Source organism: Gobius niger (assembly GCF_951799975.1).
Source record: "Gobius niger genome assembly, chromosome: 15".
Classification (NCBI taxonomy): domain Eukaryota; kingdom Metazoa; phylum Chordata; class Actinopteri; order Gobiiformes; family Gobiidae; genus Gobius; species Gobius niger.
The window spans coordinates 4,518,537-4,535,742 of record NC_136866.1 but is presented as its reverse complement, the minus strand read 5'-3'; the positions used below and the strand labels follow the sequence as shown (position 1 = coordinate 4,535,742).

General features: G+C 40.8%; 1 protein-coding gene across 1 annotated transcript; it reads left to right on the top strand.

Moving 5' to 3' along the window:
* Positions 1-826: 826 nt before the first annotated feature.
* On the top strand, positions 827-15,501 carry LOC306975030 (adhesion G-protein coupled receptor F1-like; the record flags this gene model as incomplete). The annotated part of the gene is made up of 11 exons (XM_079572450.1): positions 827-866; positions 996-1,133; positions 4,605-4,742; positions 5,898-6,035; positions 8,624-8,761; positions 9,414-9,551; positions 10,608-10,694; positions 12,078-12,244; positions 12,413-12,580; positions 13,345-14,751; positions 15,454-15,501. 11 exons carry the CDS (start codon positions 827-829, stop codon positions 15,499-15,501), a joined length of 2,607 nt encoding a protein of 868 aa, XP_079428576.1.
* Positions 15,502-17,206: the final 1,705 nt, after the last annotated feature.

Genomic DNA, 17,206 nt, shown 5'->3' with positions numbered 1-17,206 from the left:
CGAGCACATTTTCTCCAGCTTTACCCCCAGTCCAAAAGCTTCTGGAAAAAAGGTGACAAAACTGAGACGGAAACAAGGATGAAAATGTGAAAAAAGTGAGAAAACATTGACGAAAAAGTGACAAAAAATGTACAAAAAATGACAAAAATGGAAAAAAAATTAACAAAAAAATGAGAACAATTTGACGGAAAATTGCAAAAAAAAAAGGAACGAAAAAGTGATAAGAATTTGACAAAAAAATGCGAATCATTTAACGAAAAAGTGACAAAAAAGTCACGAAAATTTGACAAAAATGAGACGACTGCCCGACCAAAAAAGTGATGAAAAAAAAATCTGATGTGAGGAAAAAGATCAATTTAGTTTTGTAGGTCTTTCAAATGAGGCGTTACACTGGCCTACAGGATTTGGGTAAAGCTGAACTGGAGAAAATGCTCTCGGTTCAGGCGGCAGCTAAGAGGTTAATCAATAGGATTTATGCACAGAAAAAGTATTTTGGGGGTAAATTTTGTCCCTCAGCGCCCCCTAACTAAAATATCTTCCCACGGTTCCGTATCTCAGTATGGAAAAACGGTGAACTACTCCTTTAAGAGAAGCAGAGTGTCATGTTTTTTGTTCCTGTTTGTTGCAGATGTTATTTAGTTAAATGTCAAGTGAACATGGAACCACAAAGATCTTTCTTGTGCGTCATGCTTCTGCTGTTGCAGTGCACTTTGAGCAGTGAGGCCCACCAATTTTGGTTCCAGGTGAGATTTTCAATTTGATAAGCGTTGTGTTGTGTCTAAATAGAATAAATTCATGACGCTAAATGTTTTAGGAGTCTGGAAAGATGGACTTTTCTCCTGCACATGAGATAGTGAAGAGAGCTAGTAAGTGTTTTGTTATCAAGCAAGGGCACTGAATTTTCATGTACGTCATGGAGTCAGCTAAGGATACCCAACAATAATGTAACTATGGCTGAATTTTTCTTAATAAACATGTCCCTATTCTTTCCTCAGCACCATTTGGGAACTCTACACTGCACATTGTCATTGAAGTTAGTGACCTGGCAAAGCTCAGAGCATATTTGGCGAATCAGTCACTGCCCCGGACACTCAACAATTCAGTCCAGATCACAGAAATCAGCATCACTGAAGGTACTACCACCGTTTTTATTTTTTAAAGGAATAGGCCACCGTTTTTACATACTGAGATATGTTCTTACCTTAGCTTTGACGAGTTCTTTAGGACCTGTCTGATCTTCCCCCGTGCCTTCAGTCACGTAAACACAGCGCAGACGGTGTTAGCATTTAGCCTCTCCCTCTCTCCTCTATAGCTCCAAAACAGGTCAAGATAGAAGCTACCAAGCTCTTCCACGTTTTCCCGATTTAAATATGGTTACGTGAAGTGTTCCACTACAAAGTATAATACACAAAATTAAACAATGTGGATTTTCTAAGCGGATAAAAGAGGGGACTATATTATACCAGGAGTAATTTGGCATCCACACAGTAAAGTGAAGATTACTGCGCGAATTTCGAACTACTCCTGGTATTATTACGCCTTACAATATAGTCCCCCCTTTTATCCGCTTAGAAAATCCACATTGTTTAATTTTGTGTAATTATATTTTGTAGTGGAACACTTCACGTAACCATATTTAAATAGGGAAAACGTGGAAGAGCTTGGTAGCTTCTATCTTGACCTGTTTTGGAGCTATAGAGGAGAGAGGGAGAGGCTAAATGCTAACGCCGTCTGCGCTGTGTTTACGTGACTGAAGGCACGGGGGAAGATCAGACAGGTCCTAAAGAACTCGTCAAAGCTAAGGTAAGAACATATCTCAGTATGTAAAAACGGTGGCCTATTCCTTCAAAACACTCGAAATTCATGTTGCCTTTTTGTTTATTTCCAGAGTGTTCCTATAGCGTGTCACAGTACAGTTGTCACTGTGGGTCCGGCCTCAGCTGGTCCAATGAAACATGCTACACCGATATCGTCTGCAGTAACAGTCCTCCAGATTCATGTGGATGTATCACAAACCAGACGACGGACGGCCCATCCTGTCCGGGTAAAAATACACTGCACACACATTACAGTTTTGTGAAATAGAACAACATATTTCAAGTAAAGTCAGATGATTTTAACCAAGTCTGTCATTGGGATCATGACATGCAAAACCTTCTACTGCAGCATCAACTACTACAAATACTACTGCAGCTGAATTGTATCTAATCCAAAATTGCCATAGGATATTGATTGTCATTGAAATTATTGAAATTGTTTGTTTTTTATTTCCATTTGCAGCAACAGAGTATGATGTGTCTGTGATCATTCGGATCCCGGTCTCTGGAGTCTCAGAGTCTCAGCTCGAAAACAATCTGAACACCATTAGAGAGCAGCTAAACACACAGACCTTCCTCTATTCACTTTCCTCAACAGTGAATGTTTCGTCCGTCAACTTAACTACAGGTAACACCCACCAATTTGTTCTTGATTTTAAAAGGGGCATTTATCAAAGACAGGTGTTGAATAGCGAGTGCAAACAGGAACATTTGCAAATGAATGTATCACCGTTTTAAGGCCCCAAATCTGTGTGAGAAGCAGTTCATCCACTTTTGCATGTGCTACTCTTTTACTCTTCTTCTTCACTCTTTTTACACTTGAGCAAAGGCTGGTAAATGACCCTGAAAGTGTGTTTCATATCCCTCTATTTATTCCTAATTTAGTACCTTTCTATCTCATAGATACAGACGGCATTGCGTCATAGAAGGGGCCATGGCTTCGCCGAGGGGAAAAATAGAATCTTTTGGGAAACACAATTTTTCACTCTATTTAGCCATTTTTTGGTGAAAAATAAACTTATTTATCACATATAAATAAAGTCAAGTCTAAATCGGGTCCATATGGATGTTTATTCACAGCAGATTGTTCAGTAGAAGTGATAAAACGGCAGTTATAGCTAGCCTTAGCTAGCGTTAAAATTAGCACAATGCTAACATGAAGCATTGTGTTAGCATAGTCCATTATTTATGTATTTATGGGCTGTTGAACCACTTTGCTCCTCTCCATGTCTTTGTATCTTTATTTAGTAGAAAAATATATTCATAATTCAGCATTTGTTACAGTCGTTTTATAATAATAAAAGAAAGTTAAAATTTTTCTCCAAATTGTTTCCCCCTTAACTGTTTTCAAACATTCCAGAGATCTGTATCTATCCATAGGCCAGTGTTTCTCAAACTGTGGTGCGTGCACCACTGTCCTTGGGCTTCTTCAGGTGGTACCCAGGGTCAACTGCAATTTTACTTTGTTCCTTTGTGTGCTAGTTTCCCATACACGGGGACCATGGTGGTGCAGCGGTTAGCGTCTATGCCTCACAGCTAAAAGGTCCCTACCATTAAAAATATGTACAATAGGTTCCTCTCTGGGACCAGGACTCCCCTGAAAAAGAGATACCTACCCTCAGTGGGACTTTCCTGGTTAAATAAAGGTCCAAGAAAAGAAAAAAAAGAATTAAAAGCTGTGCAATACTTGTGTCGGGACTCCACTGAAAGCTGCAGTGCATAAAATTTTACCCAATAAATTAAATTTAAACACAAGCATTTATTTTATGACAGATATTTTCATTACTGAAAAATACCTCATAAATGTACAAACAAACAAGTTATTTTGCTGTGAGCGACTCACCTCTCCTAAGACATGTATAACTTTACCGAGAGTGGGTACGTCTCCAGCTCGTCGCCATGGAGATGCCGATTTAAGTCTGCAGGATTTGAAATTTAAACAGGTTAGGTTCTCATCCAAATTCTGTCTTTGATTAGCCACTGCAGAAATAGCATTTTCTGTGTCGAGCTGGTCATTATGTTGGTCAGCGTGTTCTGTCCTGATGGCAACAGTGTAGTCCAAAATGTTACGCAGTGTGCCTTTAATAAAGGACAGAAAAGAATGGCATTTTCTACAGACCAAAATATGAAAACTTATGCCACTGTTAAATCACCTTTTAAAAAGACATTTTCTTATAAGATGTTTTGCATTCATAATTTGCATGTACTGTATTGCAGGGTGATACGTGTACTTATATATGTATGTTTTACTAACAGAAAAGAATTGCGTGTGATCTTAATCTCATGTGAAGTACGTTTCTGTCTTCAGTTTGTACTCCAGAATCTAATCGCACGCGTTGTGACTGTGAGGACCAATACAGCTGGCCATGTGACAAGTGTAGCAACGACAGTAAATGTGCCAACGACACAGTTCAGTCTTCATGTTATTTCATGGACGGGCTGCCCACAGATGGACAGTATTGTCAGCCACAAACAAGTGAGTTCAAGTTACCCTAATACATCATCTATTTGCATGTATCGATGTGTATGTATTGTTTCTCATGAATCATTTACCACGACTACTGCAGCACCAACTACTGCAACTACTCCACCAACCACACCAACTACTATTGAAGGTAAGAAAAAGACAAGTGGTATAACATAAATTAGACAATATTTAGAGATGAGTAAGCTTCAGGCGCCATCAATTGTTTTTTAATGTATTAAACTGCATTTCTGTTCATTAATAATGGACTTTGAATTTGCTGAATTTTTAAAATAAACCCCCTCTGGCTATTCTTTCCTCAGTATTCTTTGGGAATATCACTCTGGACATTGTCCTTGAAGTAAATAACCTGACAAAGCTCAGAGCATATTTGGAGAATCAGTCGCTGCCCCGGACACTCAACAATTCAGTCCAGATCACACAAATCAACATCACTGAAGGTACTACCACCGTTTCTATTTTATAAAACACTTGAAATTCATGTTGCCTCTTTGTTTATTTCCAGAGTGTTCCTACAGCGTGTCACAGTACAGTTGTCACTGTGGGTCCGGCCTCAGCTGGTCCAATGAAACATGCTACACCGATATCGTCTGCAACAACAGTCCTCCAGATTCATGTGGATGTATCACAAACCAGACGACGGACGGCCCATCCTGTCCGGGTAAAAATACACTGTACACATATTACAGTTTTGTGAAATAGAACAACATATTTCAAGTAAAGTCAGATGATTTTAACCAAGTCTGTCATTTGGGATCATGACATGCAAAACCTTCTATTGCAGATCAAATTACGACGACTGCAGCACCAACTACTACAACTACTGCAACTACTCCAACTACTACAACTACTGCAACTACTCCAACTACTCCAACTACTGCAACTACTCCAACTACTACAACTACTGCAACTACTCCAACTACTACAACTACTCCAACTACTGCAACTACTCCAACTACTACAACTACTGCAACTACTCCAACTACTACAACTACTGCAACTACTCCAACTACTGCAACTACTCCAACTACTCCAACTACTCCAACTACTGCAACTACTACAACTACTACAACTACTACAACTACTACAACTACTACAACTACTACAACTACTACTACTGCAGCGCCAACTACTTTTGAAGGTAAGAATAGGACAAGTGGCATAACATAAATTAGACAAAAACTCGCAATGAATAAGTTTCAAGCGCCATCAATTGTTTGTAAACTTCATTTCCCATTTATTAGAAAAAAAACTGCACCTTCTATATTAAAGGGGCTAGATGCAAGTTAGTCATGTTTATGCTCACTACTGCCGCCTCAGGTCATACGTGTAACTGCAGCTTCTATATTAAGCTCGTGCATGACGGCACTTCGGACCCGAATAAACGCCTTTCTGAGTGACAGTTCAGGATTTTAGAGGCCGTTGTGGTGAATATAGGTCTGGGCTCATTCTACACATTAGGACCATGTTGGAACATGTAGGGGGAGGAAAATACTTACTTTTATCATTTTTAAACTCTGTATAGTCCCTTTAATAATGGACTTTGAATTTGCTGAATTTTTAAAATAAACCCCATCTGGCTATTCTTTCCTCAGTATTCTTTGGGAATATCGTTCTGGACATTGTCCTTGAAGTAAATAACCTGACAAAGCTCAAGGCATATTTGGAGAATCAGTCGCTGCCCCGGACACTCAACAATTCAGTCCAGATCACAGAAATCAGCATCACTGAAGGTACTAACACCGTTTTTATTTTTTAAAACAGTCGAAATTCATGTTGCCTCTTTGTTTATTTCCAGAGTGTTCCTACAGCGTGTCACAGTACAGTTGTCACTGTGGGTCCGGCCTCAGCTGGTCCAATGAAACATGCTACACCGATATCGTCTGCAATAACAGTCCTCCAGATTCATGTGGATGTATCACAAACCAGACGACGGACGGCCCATCCTGTCCGGGTAAAAATACACTGTACACACATTACAGTTTTGTGAAATAGAACAACATATTTCATGTAAAGTCTGTCATTTGGGATCATGACATGCAAAACCTTCTACTGCAGCGTCAACTACTACAAATACTACTGCAGCTGAATTGTATCTAATCCAAAATTGCCATAGGATATTGATTGTCATTGAAATTATTGAAATTGTTTGTTTTTTATTTCCATTTGCAGCAACAGAGTATGATGTGTCTGTGATCATTTGGATCCCGGTCTCTGGAGTCTCAGAGTCTCAGCTCGAAAACAATCTGAACACCATTAGAGAGCAGCTAAACACACAGACCTTCCTCTATTCACTTTCCTCAACAGTGAATGTTTCGTCTGTCAACTTAACTACAGGTAACACCCACCAACGTGTTCTTGATTTTAAAAGGGGCATTTATCAAAGACAGGTGCTAAATAGCGAGTGCAAACAGGAACATTTGCAAATGAATGTATCACCGTTTTAAGGCCCCAAATCTGTGTGAGAAGCAGTTCATCCACTTTTGCTTGTGCTACTCTTTTACTCTTCTTCTTCACTCTTTTTACACTTGAGCAAAGGCTTGGTAAATGACCTAATTTAGTACCTTTCTATCTCATAGATACAGACGGCATTGCGTCATAGAAGGGGCCATGGCTTCGCCGAGGGGGAAAATAGAATCTTTTGGGAAACACAATTTTTCACTCTATTTAGCCATTTTCTGGTGAAAAATAAACTTATTTATCACATATAAATAAAGTCAAGTCTAAATCGGGTCCATATGGATGTTTATTCACAGCAGATTGTTCAGTAGAAGTGATAAAACGGCAGTTGTAGCAAGCGCTAGCTAACCGTTAGAATTAGCACAATACTAACATGAAGCATTGTGTTAGCACAGGCCATTATTTATGTATTTATGGGCTGTTGAACCACTTTGCTCCTCCCCCCCTTGCTTTTCTCAAACTGTGGTGCGTGCACCACTGTCCTTGGGCTTCTTCAGGTGGTACCCAGGGTCAACTGCAATTTTACTTTGTTCGTTTGTGTGCTAGTTTCCCATACACGGGGAGCATAGTGGTGCAGCGGTTAGCGTCTATGCCTCACAGCTAAAAGGTCCCTACCATTAAAAATATGTACAATAGGTTCCTCTCTGGGACCAGGACTCCCCTGAAAAAGAGACACCTACCCTCAGTGGGACTTTCCTGGTTAAATAAAGGTCCAAGAAAAAAAAGAAAAGAATTAAAAGCTGTGCAATACTTGTGTCGGGACTCCACTGAAAACTAGATTTTGAACTGAATTTATTTAAAGCTGCAGTGCATAAAATTTTACCCAATAAATAAAATTTAAACACAAGCATTTATTTTATGACAGATATTTTCATTACTGAAAAATACCTCATAAATGTACAAACAAACAAGTTATTTTGCTGTGAGCGACTCACCTCTCCTAAGACATGTATAACTTTACCGAGAGTGAGTACGTCTCCAGCTCGTCGCCATGGAGATGCCGATTTAAGTCTGCAGGATTTGAAATTTAAACAGGTTAGGTTCTCATCCAAATTCTGTCTTTGATTAGCCACTGCAGAAATAGCATTTTCTGTGTCGAGCTGGTCATTATGTTGGTCAGCATGTTCTGTCCTGATGGCAACAGTGTAGTCCAAAATGTTACGCAGTGTGCCTTTAATAAAGGACAGAAAAGAATGGCATTTTCTACAGACCAAAATATGAAAACTTATGCCACTGTTAAATCACCTTTTTAAAGACATTTTCTTATAAGATGTTTTTCATTCATAATTTGCATGTACTGCATTGCAGGGTGATACGTGTACTTATATATGTATGTTTTACTAACAGAAAAGAATTGCGTGTGATCTTAATCTCATATAAAGTACGTTTCTGTCTTCAGTTTGTACTCCAGAATCTAATCGCACGCGTTGTGACTGTGAGGACCAATACAGCTGGCCATGTGACAAGTGTAGCAACGACAGTAAATGTGCCAACGACACAGTTCAGTCTTCATGTTATTTCATGGACGGGCTGCCCACAGATGGACAGTATTGTCAGCCACAAACAAGTGAGTTCAAGTTACCCTAATACATCATCTATTTGCATGTATCGATGTTGTTTCTCATGAATCATTTACCACGACTACTGCAGCACCAACTACTACAACTACTCCACCAACTACTATTGAAGGTAAGAATAAGACAAGTGGTATAGCATAAATTAGACAATATTTAGCGATGAGTAAGCTTCAGGCGCCATCAATTGTTTTTTAATGTATTAAACTGCATTTCTGTTCATTAATAATGGACTTTGAATTTGCTGAATTTTTTAAATAAACCCCCTCCGGCTATTCTTTCCTCAGTATTCTTTGGGAATATCGTTCTGGACATTGTCCTTGAAGTAAATAACCTGACAAAGCTCAGAGCATATTTGGAGAATCAGTCGCTGCCCCGGACACTCAACAATTCAGTCCAGATCACAGAAATCAACATCACTGAAGGTACAACCACCGTTTCTATTTTATAAAACACTCGAAATTCATGTTGCCTCTTTGTTTATTTCCAGAGTGTTCCTACAGCGTGTCACAGTACAGTTGTCACTGTGGGTCCGGCCTCAGCTGGTCCAATGAAACATGCTACACCGATATCGTCTGCAATAACAGTCCTCCAGTTTCATGTGGATGTATCACAAACCAGACGACGGACGGCCCATCCTGTCCGGGTAAAAATACACTGTACACATATTACAGTTTTGTGAAATAGAACAACATATTTCAAGTAAAGTCAGATAATTTTAGGCGCCATCAACGTTTTTTTTTAATGTATTAAACTGCATTTCTGGGTGTATTTATTTTTTTATTACAAAAAGCATTTCATTAAAGGGGCTAGATGCAAGTTGGCCATTTTTATGCTCACTACTGCCACCTCAGGTCATACGTGTAACTGCAGCTTCTATATTAAGCTCGTGCATGGCGGCATTTCGGACCCGAATAAACACCTTTCTGAGTGACAGTGCAGGATTTTAGAGGCAGTTGTGGTGAATATAGGTCTACACATTCTACACATTAGGACATTGTACATTGTTTGGACATAATTGATTTTAAATGTGCTGACATTTTTTAAATAAACCCCCTCTGGCTATTCTTTCCTCAGTATTCTTTGGGAATATCACTCTGGACATTGTCCTTGAAGTAAGTAACCTGACAAAGCTCAGAGCATATTTGGAGAATCAGTCGCTGCCCCGGACACTCAACAATTCAGTCCAGATCACAGAAGTCAACATCACTGAAGGTACAACTACCGTTTTTATTTTATAAAACACTCGAAATTCATGTTGCCTCTTTGTTTATTTCCAGAGTGTTCCTATAGCGTGTCACAGTACAGTTGTCACTGTGGGTCCGGCCTCAGCTGGTCCAATGAAACATGCTACACCGATATCGTCTGCAATAACAGTCCTCCAGTTTCATGTGGATGTATCACAAACCAGACGACGGACGGCCCATCCTGTCCGGGTAAAAATACACTGTACACACAATACAGTTTTGTGAAATAGAACAACATATTTCAAGTAAAGTGAATGATTTAAACCAAGTCTGTCATTTGGGATCATGACATGCAAAACCTTCTATTGCAGCACCAACTACTCCAACTACTACAATTACTCCAACTACTCCAACTACTACAACTACTACAATTACTACAACTACTCCAACTACTCCAACTACTACAACTACTGCAACTACTACAACTACTCCAACTACTACAACTACTGCGACTACTACAACTACTACTGCGGCACCAATTACTACAACTACTACAACTACTACTGCAGCACCAATTACTACAACTACTACTACTGCAGCGCCAACTACTTTTGAAGGTAAGAATAGGACAAGTGGCATAACATAAATTCGACAATATCTCGCGATGAATAAGCTTCAAGCGCCATCAATTGTTTGTAAACCTCATTTCCCATTTATTAGAAGAAAAACTTTCACTCGGATTGGACCTGGAGTTTAAAAGTGCTTACAACGATGCGAGCAACGGCGTGCACCAAACGATTAAAAGGGCCGTAAGTGTCACTTTCTGTTTTCATTCAGTTTTTGTTTCTTGTTTTTTTTTTTTCTGCAAACTGAGCACTTTCGATGTTTCTCACAGATGGAGAACGGCTGTAGACAAAAGCTCACAGATTGTGTCGTACAGGTGTTGGAATTTAGGTAAGAACGTAAACCTCAGGTGAATTTTTTTTTTACAGAATGCATATTGTTAGTAATATTGATGTGTCTTTGTTTGACAGACAAGGGAGCACGATAGTTAACAGCGTTATTCGTGCACCGTCAATTCCAGGAGATACATTTCAAGCTGTCAAAGAGGACATCATCAAGGAAATAGGCGAAGAATACAAAGTCATTACTGAGGGTATGGAACTTTCCAGTACGTTTTAGTTTATTATGAAGTCAATTTAATATTCCATTTTATCAGGAAGAGCTTTGGATTTTTTAAGATCGCCAGTGCTTTTCGGCTCAAAGGGTGAATTACAATGTGACCCGACTGGGGTGTCATGCAGCAGCACCTGGACAGCGGCTAAGTGGTGTCAGGATGGAATCAAAATAAATAATGATCGCGTTCAACAAAACATCCATCCATTTTCTTCCGCTTCATCCGGGGCCGGGTCGCGGGAGCAGCAGTCTCAGCAGAGATGCCCAGACTTCCCGATCCACACACACCTCCTCCAGCTGTTCTGACCCCGAGGAGACACCAGGCCAGCTCGGAGACATAGTCCCACCAGCGTGTCCTGGGCCTTCCACGAGGCCTTGTCCCACTAGGATAGGGCTGCAACTAACGATTATTTTGGTGATCGATTAATCTACCGATTATTTTTACGATTACTCGATTAATCGCTTGGCTGTGAAAGATGCATGGAAATTGCATTTTTTTTTAAAATTTTATCACATAAGCTAAAGTGGCGCCGCTTGAGGACACGTGGGTGGAGTAAACTTAAAGTAAACGTTTGTATGAGGCTCTTTGTGCTAATTCTGCTTTCTGATTGGACGAGACAAAGACAGATATTTATGAAATTTACGATGTACAAAACACTGCAGACCCTCACTTTGAAAAACAAAGTAGGTTTTCATCCAAAATACATAATTGTCTTTTTTGCTCAATTTTAGTCTGTGTTTACAAGAAAACGAATAATCGATTACTGAAAAAGTTGACAACTATTAGTAGTTGTCGATTAATCGATTAGTTGTTTCAGCCCTATAGGACATGCCTGGAACACCTCCCACGGGAGGCGACCAGGAGGCATCCGGAACAGATGCCCGGGCCACCTCAGCTGCTCCTTTCGACACGAAGGAGCAGTGACTCTACTCCGAGCTCCACCCGTGTAACTGAGCTACTCCCCCGATCTCGGAGGGTGCGCCCAGCCACCCTGCGAAGGAAACTCATTTCGGCCGCTTATATTCGCGATCTTGTCCTTTTGGTCATTACCCAAATCTCATGACCATCGGTGAGAGTGCAACGTAGATCGATCGGTAAATCGAGAGCTTTGCCCCGACTCAGCTCCCTCTTCACCACGACAGACCGATACAGCGACCGCATCACTGCTGACGCCGCACCGATCCGTCTGTCCATCTCACGCTCCATCCGTCCGTCACTCGTGAACAAGACCCCGAGATACTTGAACTCACCCACCGACCTGTAGAGGGGAAAGCACCTTTTTCCGGTGGAGACAAAACAAGAACAAAACATACATTGCTCTTGCCTTTTTTTCGATGCGTTTGAATCAGCGCTCATTTCTTTTATGTTTCCTTGCAGAGTTTGATTGCAACAATGAGAAATGGGGGATCGGGAGAGAAGGGGACAGAGTTCCTGGCTCATGTGAGGAAGGAACAAAGGGGGACATACAGGCCACCTGTTTGAATGGAGAATGGGTCGAGGAAGACAACTGTGTTCTTGAAGAAATAGCGGAGCTGCTCAGTACGGTCAGTTTCTGTAAAATGATTTGAAACATAATGTGTTTGGCATACACTTCTACTGCACTGTTAAAGATCGCCATGGCGCTCTACATTGCATTATTTATCAACTGTACACGGTACCACTTGCCATTCTGCGTCAATCTCTGTTAAGTCTCATTCTGTTCATTTTTTTAGACGGACGATGTCAGCGAGGCCGAAGTGCCTGAACTACTAGCTGAACTCAATAAAATCACAAATGAGTTGCAAGATGAAGTGACAGAATCTCCCGCCACAATTAACGCAATTGTAACAATATTGGAAAATCTGGAAGTCACCAAGAACATATCAGTGGTATCAATGACGGTACGCAACAATGTCTTTTTTTGTTAAAGGAATAGGCCACCGTTTTTACGTACTGAGATATGTTCTTACCTTAGCTTTGACGAGTTCTTTAGGACCTGTCTGATCTTCCCCCGTGCCTTCAGTCACATAAACACAGCGCAGACGGCGTTAGCATTTAGCCTCTCCCTCTCTCCACTATAGCTCCAAAACAGGTCAAGATAGAAGCTACCAAGCTCTTCCACGTTTTCCCTATTGAAATATGGTTACGTGAAGTGTTTCACTACAAAGTATAATTACACAAAATTAAACAATGTGGATTTTCTAAGCGGATAAAAGGGGGAACTATATTGTAAGGCGTAATAATACCAGGAGTAGTTCGAAATCCGTGCAGTAACTTTACTGTGCGGATGCCAAACTACTCCTGGTATTACTACGCCTTACAATATAGTTCCCCCTTTTATCCGCTTAGAAAATCCACATTGTTTAATTTTGTGTAATTATACTTTGTAGTGAAACACTTCACGTAACCATATTTCAATAGGGAAAACGTGGAAGAGCTTGGTAGCTTCTATCTTGACCAGTTTTGGAGCTATAGTGGAGAGAGGGAGAGGCTAAATGCTAACGCCGTCTGCGCTGTGTTTACGTGACTGACGGCACGGGGGAAGATCACACAGGTCCTAAAGAACTCGTCAAAGCTAAGGTAAGAACATATCTCAGTATGTAAAAACGGTGGCCTATTCCTTTAACTGCGCTTGTGTTTTTGCTAATGCTCTCTTCCTCTTCAGGACCTTCTGAACATGTCAAGTATTTTAACTGAAGATGAAGCAAAAGACTCGTGGGACAAACTCAACAGAATAACATACAGCCATATGAAAGCGAGCAGACTGACAGGAAATCGGTCAGACTCAGCCAGCTCGAGATTTTTGCAGAGCCTTGAGAACTACGCAAGGAAATTCGATAGAAAATCTGCCAACATCGCCACAAAAAATATATTGTTAAACAAGACGGAGTTCAGCGGCGGTTTCCAAGAAGATTACAGCTCAGTGCAAATAGATTTAGATTCAGAGCCGGGAAGCGACGACATCACGGTGCTGCTTTTTGAATCCATGCACAACGTTCTCCCTGCCCTCAACAAAAGCAACTCCCCAAACTTATCCATCAACGCAAAAGTTGTGCTCGTCCAAACCAGAAACCAAGTTATTGACTATGTGCTGTTCACGTTTGAGCTCCGAAACGACTCCCTGTTCAGCCCGCAGTGCGTGTTCTGGAACGGCAGCCTGTTGAATAACTCCGGAGCGTGGGACGACCAGGGCTGCACTGTGGCGAACACAACGACCTCCACGGTCATCTGCAACTGCACCCACCTGACCTCATTCTCCGTCCTCATGTCGCCGTTCGCCGTCTTCACCAAGGAGCAACAGCGCATCCTGGATTACATAACCTACATCGGAGTTTCCATCTCGATTGCCTCCTTGGTTATTTGTCTCATCATCGAAGCTGTGGTGTGGAAGAAAGTGCGAAAGCCCAAGGTGTCCTACATGCGCCACGTCACCGTCGTCAACATCGCCCTTTGCCTCCTGATCGCCGACATCTGGTTCATGATCGGCGCCGGTATTTCGAAAGCAGAGGACAAAAGTGGCGATCAGGTGCGCTCTTGCACGGCCGCCACTTTCTTCATCCATTTGTTTTACCTGGCTCTGTTCTTTTGGATGCTGGTGTCGGGCCTGCAGCTCCTCTACCACACGATCAGCGTTTTCGACAGCGGGGTGAGTAAGGGAACCCTGCTGGCCATCGGCTTTTGCATCGGATACGGAGCGCCTCTTATCATCGCTGTCGTGACCGTAGCTTCCACCGCGGGATCAAATACGTACACGCAGCACAACGCCGTGTGCTGGCTGAACTTCAACGAGTCCATGGCCCTGCTGGCATTCGTGATCCCGGCGTTGACAATCGTGGCGATCAACTTCCTGATTTTGTGCGTCGTCCTCTACAAGATTCTCCGCAGGAGGTCGACGAGCGGAGTGCACTCGGAAGAGAAGCACGTCTTGGTGGTGATCATTCGCTGCGTGGCGTTCCTCACCCCCTTCTTTGGGTTAACGTGGTGCCTCGGAGTGGCCACAATGATCGATATCAAAGATGACAACTCTCGATTCGGAGTTCACGTGTCATTTGCATTCTTCAATTCAATCCAGGTACAACTGCGTCCAGAGCCGTGGGAAGATATTTTAGTTAGGGGGTACTGAGGGACAAAATCTACCCCCAAAATACTTTTTCTGTGCATAAATCCTATTTATTAACCTCTTAACTCCCGCCTGAACCGAGAGCACTTTCTCCAGTTCAGCTTTACCCAAATCCTGTAGGCCAGTGTCACCTTATTTGAAAGACCTACAAAACTAAATTGATCTTTTTCCTCACGTCAGATTTTTTTTCATCACTTTTTTTGTTGGGCAGTCGTCTCATTCTTGTCAAATTTTCGTGACTTTTTTGTCACTTTTTCGTCCATTTTTTCTCAATTATTTGTCAACTTTTCCTCACTTTTTTTGTCAAATTTTTGTCATTTTTTGTACATTTTTTGTAAATTTTTCGTCAAATTATTTGAATTTTTTTGTCAAATTCTTATCACTTTTTCGTCCATTTTTTCTCCATTTTTCGTCAAATTTTTCTCACTTTTTTGTAAATTTTTTGTCACTTTTTCATCCTTGTTTTCGTCTGTTTTGTTGCTATGGTTCAGGTGGGAGTTAAGGGGTTGATATTGCCTGCAGTTCGCAAACTACCCAACAGGGGGTGCTGCAGCGCCCTCAGCACCCTGGGTTCCCACGGCCTTGACTGCGTCTGTGCTGTGATCATTTTTGCCTGTGCTGACTCTTGTGCTAATGTATCTGTGTGTCTTGAAGGGTTTCTTTGTCCTGCTCTTCGGAACTCTCCTGGACAACAAGGTATAGTGTGGAAATGTTTCGCTTGCTTGAGTGGCAGCAGCTAAAACAGGAGGTGGACAGAGCAGAATCCTGCTCTGCTCGGATGATTTATTATTATGTAAACGTCACTTAAAGGGACTATACAGAGTTTAAAAATGTTAAAATGGTGTATTATCCTCCCCCTACATGTTCCAGCAATGTCCTAATGTGTAGAATGAGCCCAGACCTATTCACGACAGCTGCCTCTAAAATCCTGCACTGTCACTCAAAAAGTTAATATAGAGACTGCAGTTACGCGTAAGACCTGAGGTGGCAGCAGTGAGTATAAAAATTGACTACATGACTTTTAACTCAATAAAACACAGTACATTTTTATTACAGATGTTTTCATTGTTGGAAAATAAGTAACAAGCACAATTTTAAGACCTGAGTTGTAACCATACTGGGGGAGGGACGTCTCCAGCTTGTCTCCGGGGCGATGTTGACTATAAGCAGCCAAAAACTAGATTGAAATAGGTGTCTAGCTGGTCATCAAGTGTTGCGCAGAATCATTTCTCCTAAATTGAAGTATAATAAGTCACTCAAAAGTTGCCTAATGAGCAGAAAAACAACTGATGAATATTCTGCTGAAGTGTAGAGTATGTTTGAGCATAGTGGTTGGATGTATGTTTTAGTGGTGACATAATAACACTGGGGGGAAATACAATACAATGAATATTCTGATATTTCTAAATTAATAGAACATTAAAAATAGTCAAATCTGCCGTCTTAGCCCCCACCTGAACTGAGCACATTTTCTCCAGTTTGGCTTTACCCAAATATAAAAGCTTCTTGGAAAAAAGTGATGGGTTAGAGACTAAAACAAGGGTGAAAACGCAACAAAAAAAGCAACAAAAAAGCGACTAAAGCGTGCAGGATAAGCACCAATAACACAATTTTTAAAAAGCGACAAAAACACCATAAATAAATGACAAAAGAGCGACGAAAACGTGACGAAACCTCGACAAAAAAGCAATAAACAAGAGATGGAAAAAAAACGATGAATAAACACCGAAAACATGACAAAAAAGAGACTGAAACACGATTAAAAAGAGACAAAAAAGAGACAAAAATACAACAAGAATGTGTCAAAACAATGCAACAAAAAACTCGCGATCAGTTTTGTAGGTCTTAGCTTTCAAATGAGGCGTTACTCTGGCCTGTAGGCTGTAAATTCCAATTGATAAGCTTTTAAACTTGGGTAAAGCCGAACACGAGAAAATGCGATTGGTTAACCTCTTAACTCCCACCTGAACGGATCCCATTTTCTCCAGTTTGGCTTTACCCTAATCGAAAAGCTTCTTGGGAGAAAAGCACCAAAACAGCCACAAAGAAATGAGAAGAAAACAAGGATGTGAACGCAACAAAAATGTGACAAAAACTCAACCAAAATGTGACAAAAATTCAACAAAAAAATGACAAAAATTCAACCAAAATGTGACAAAAATTCAACCAAAATGTGACAAAAATTCAACAAAAAAATGACAAAAACTCAACAAAAATGTGACAAAAACTCAACAAAAATGTGACAAAAATGTGACAAAAACTCAACCAAAATGTGACAAAAATACAACAAAAATGTGACAAAAATTCAACAAAAATGTGACAAAAATTCAAAAAAAACTCAACCAAAAAGTGACAAAAAATCAACAAAAAAGTGACAAAAATTTAACAAAAATGTGACAAAAATTCA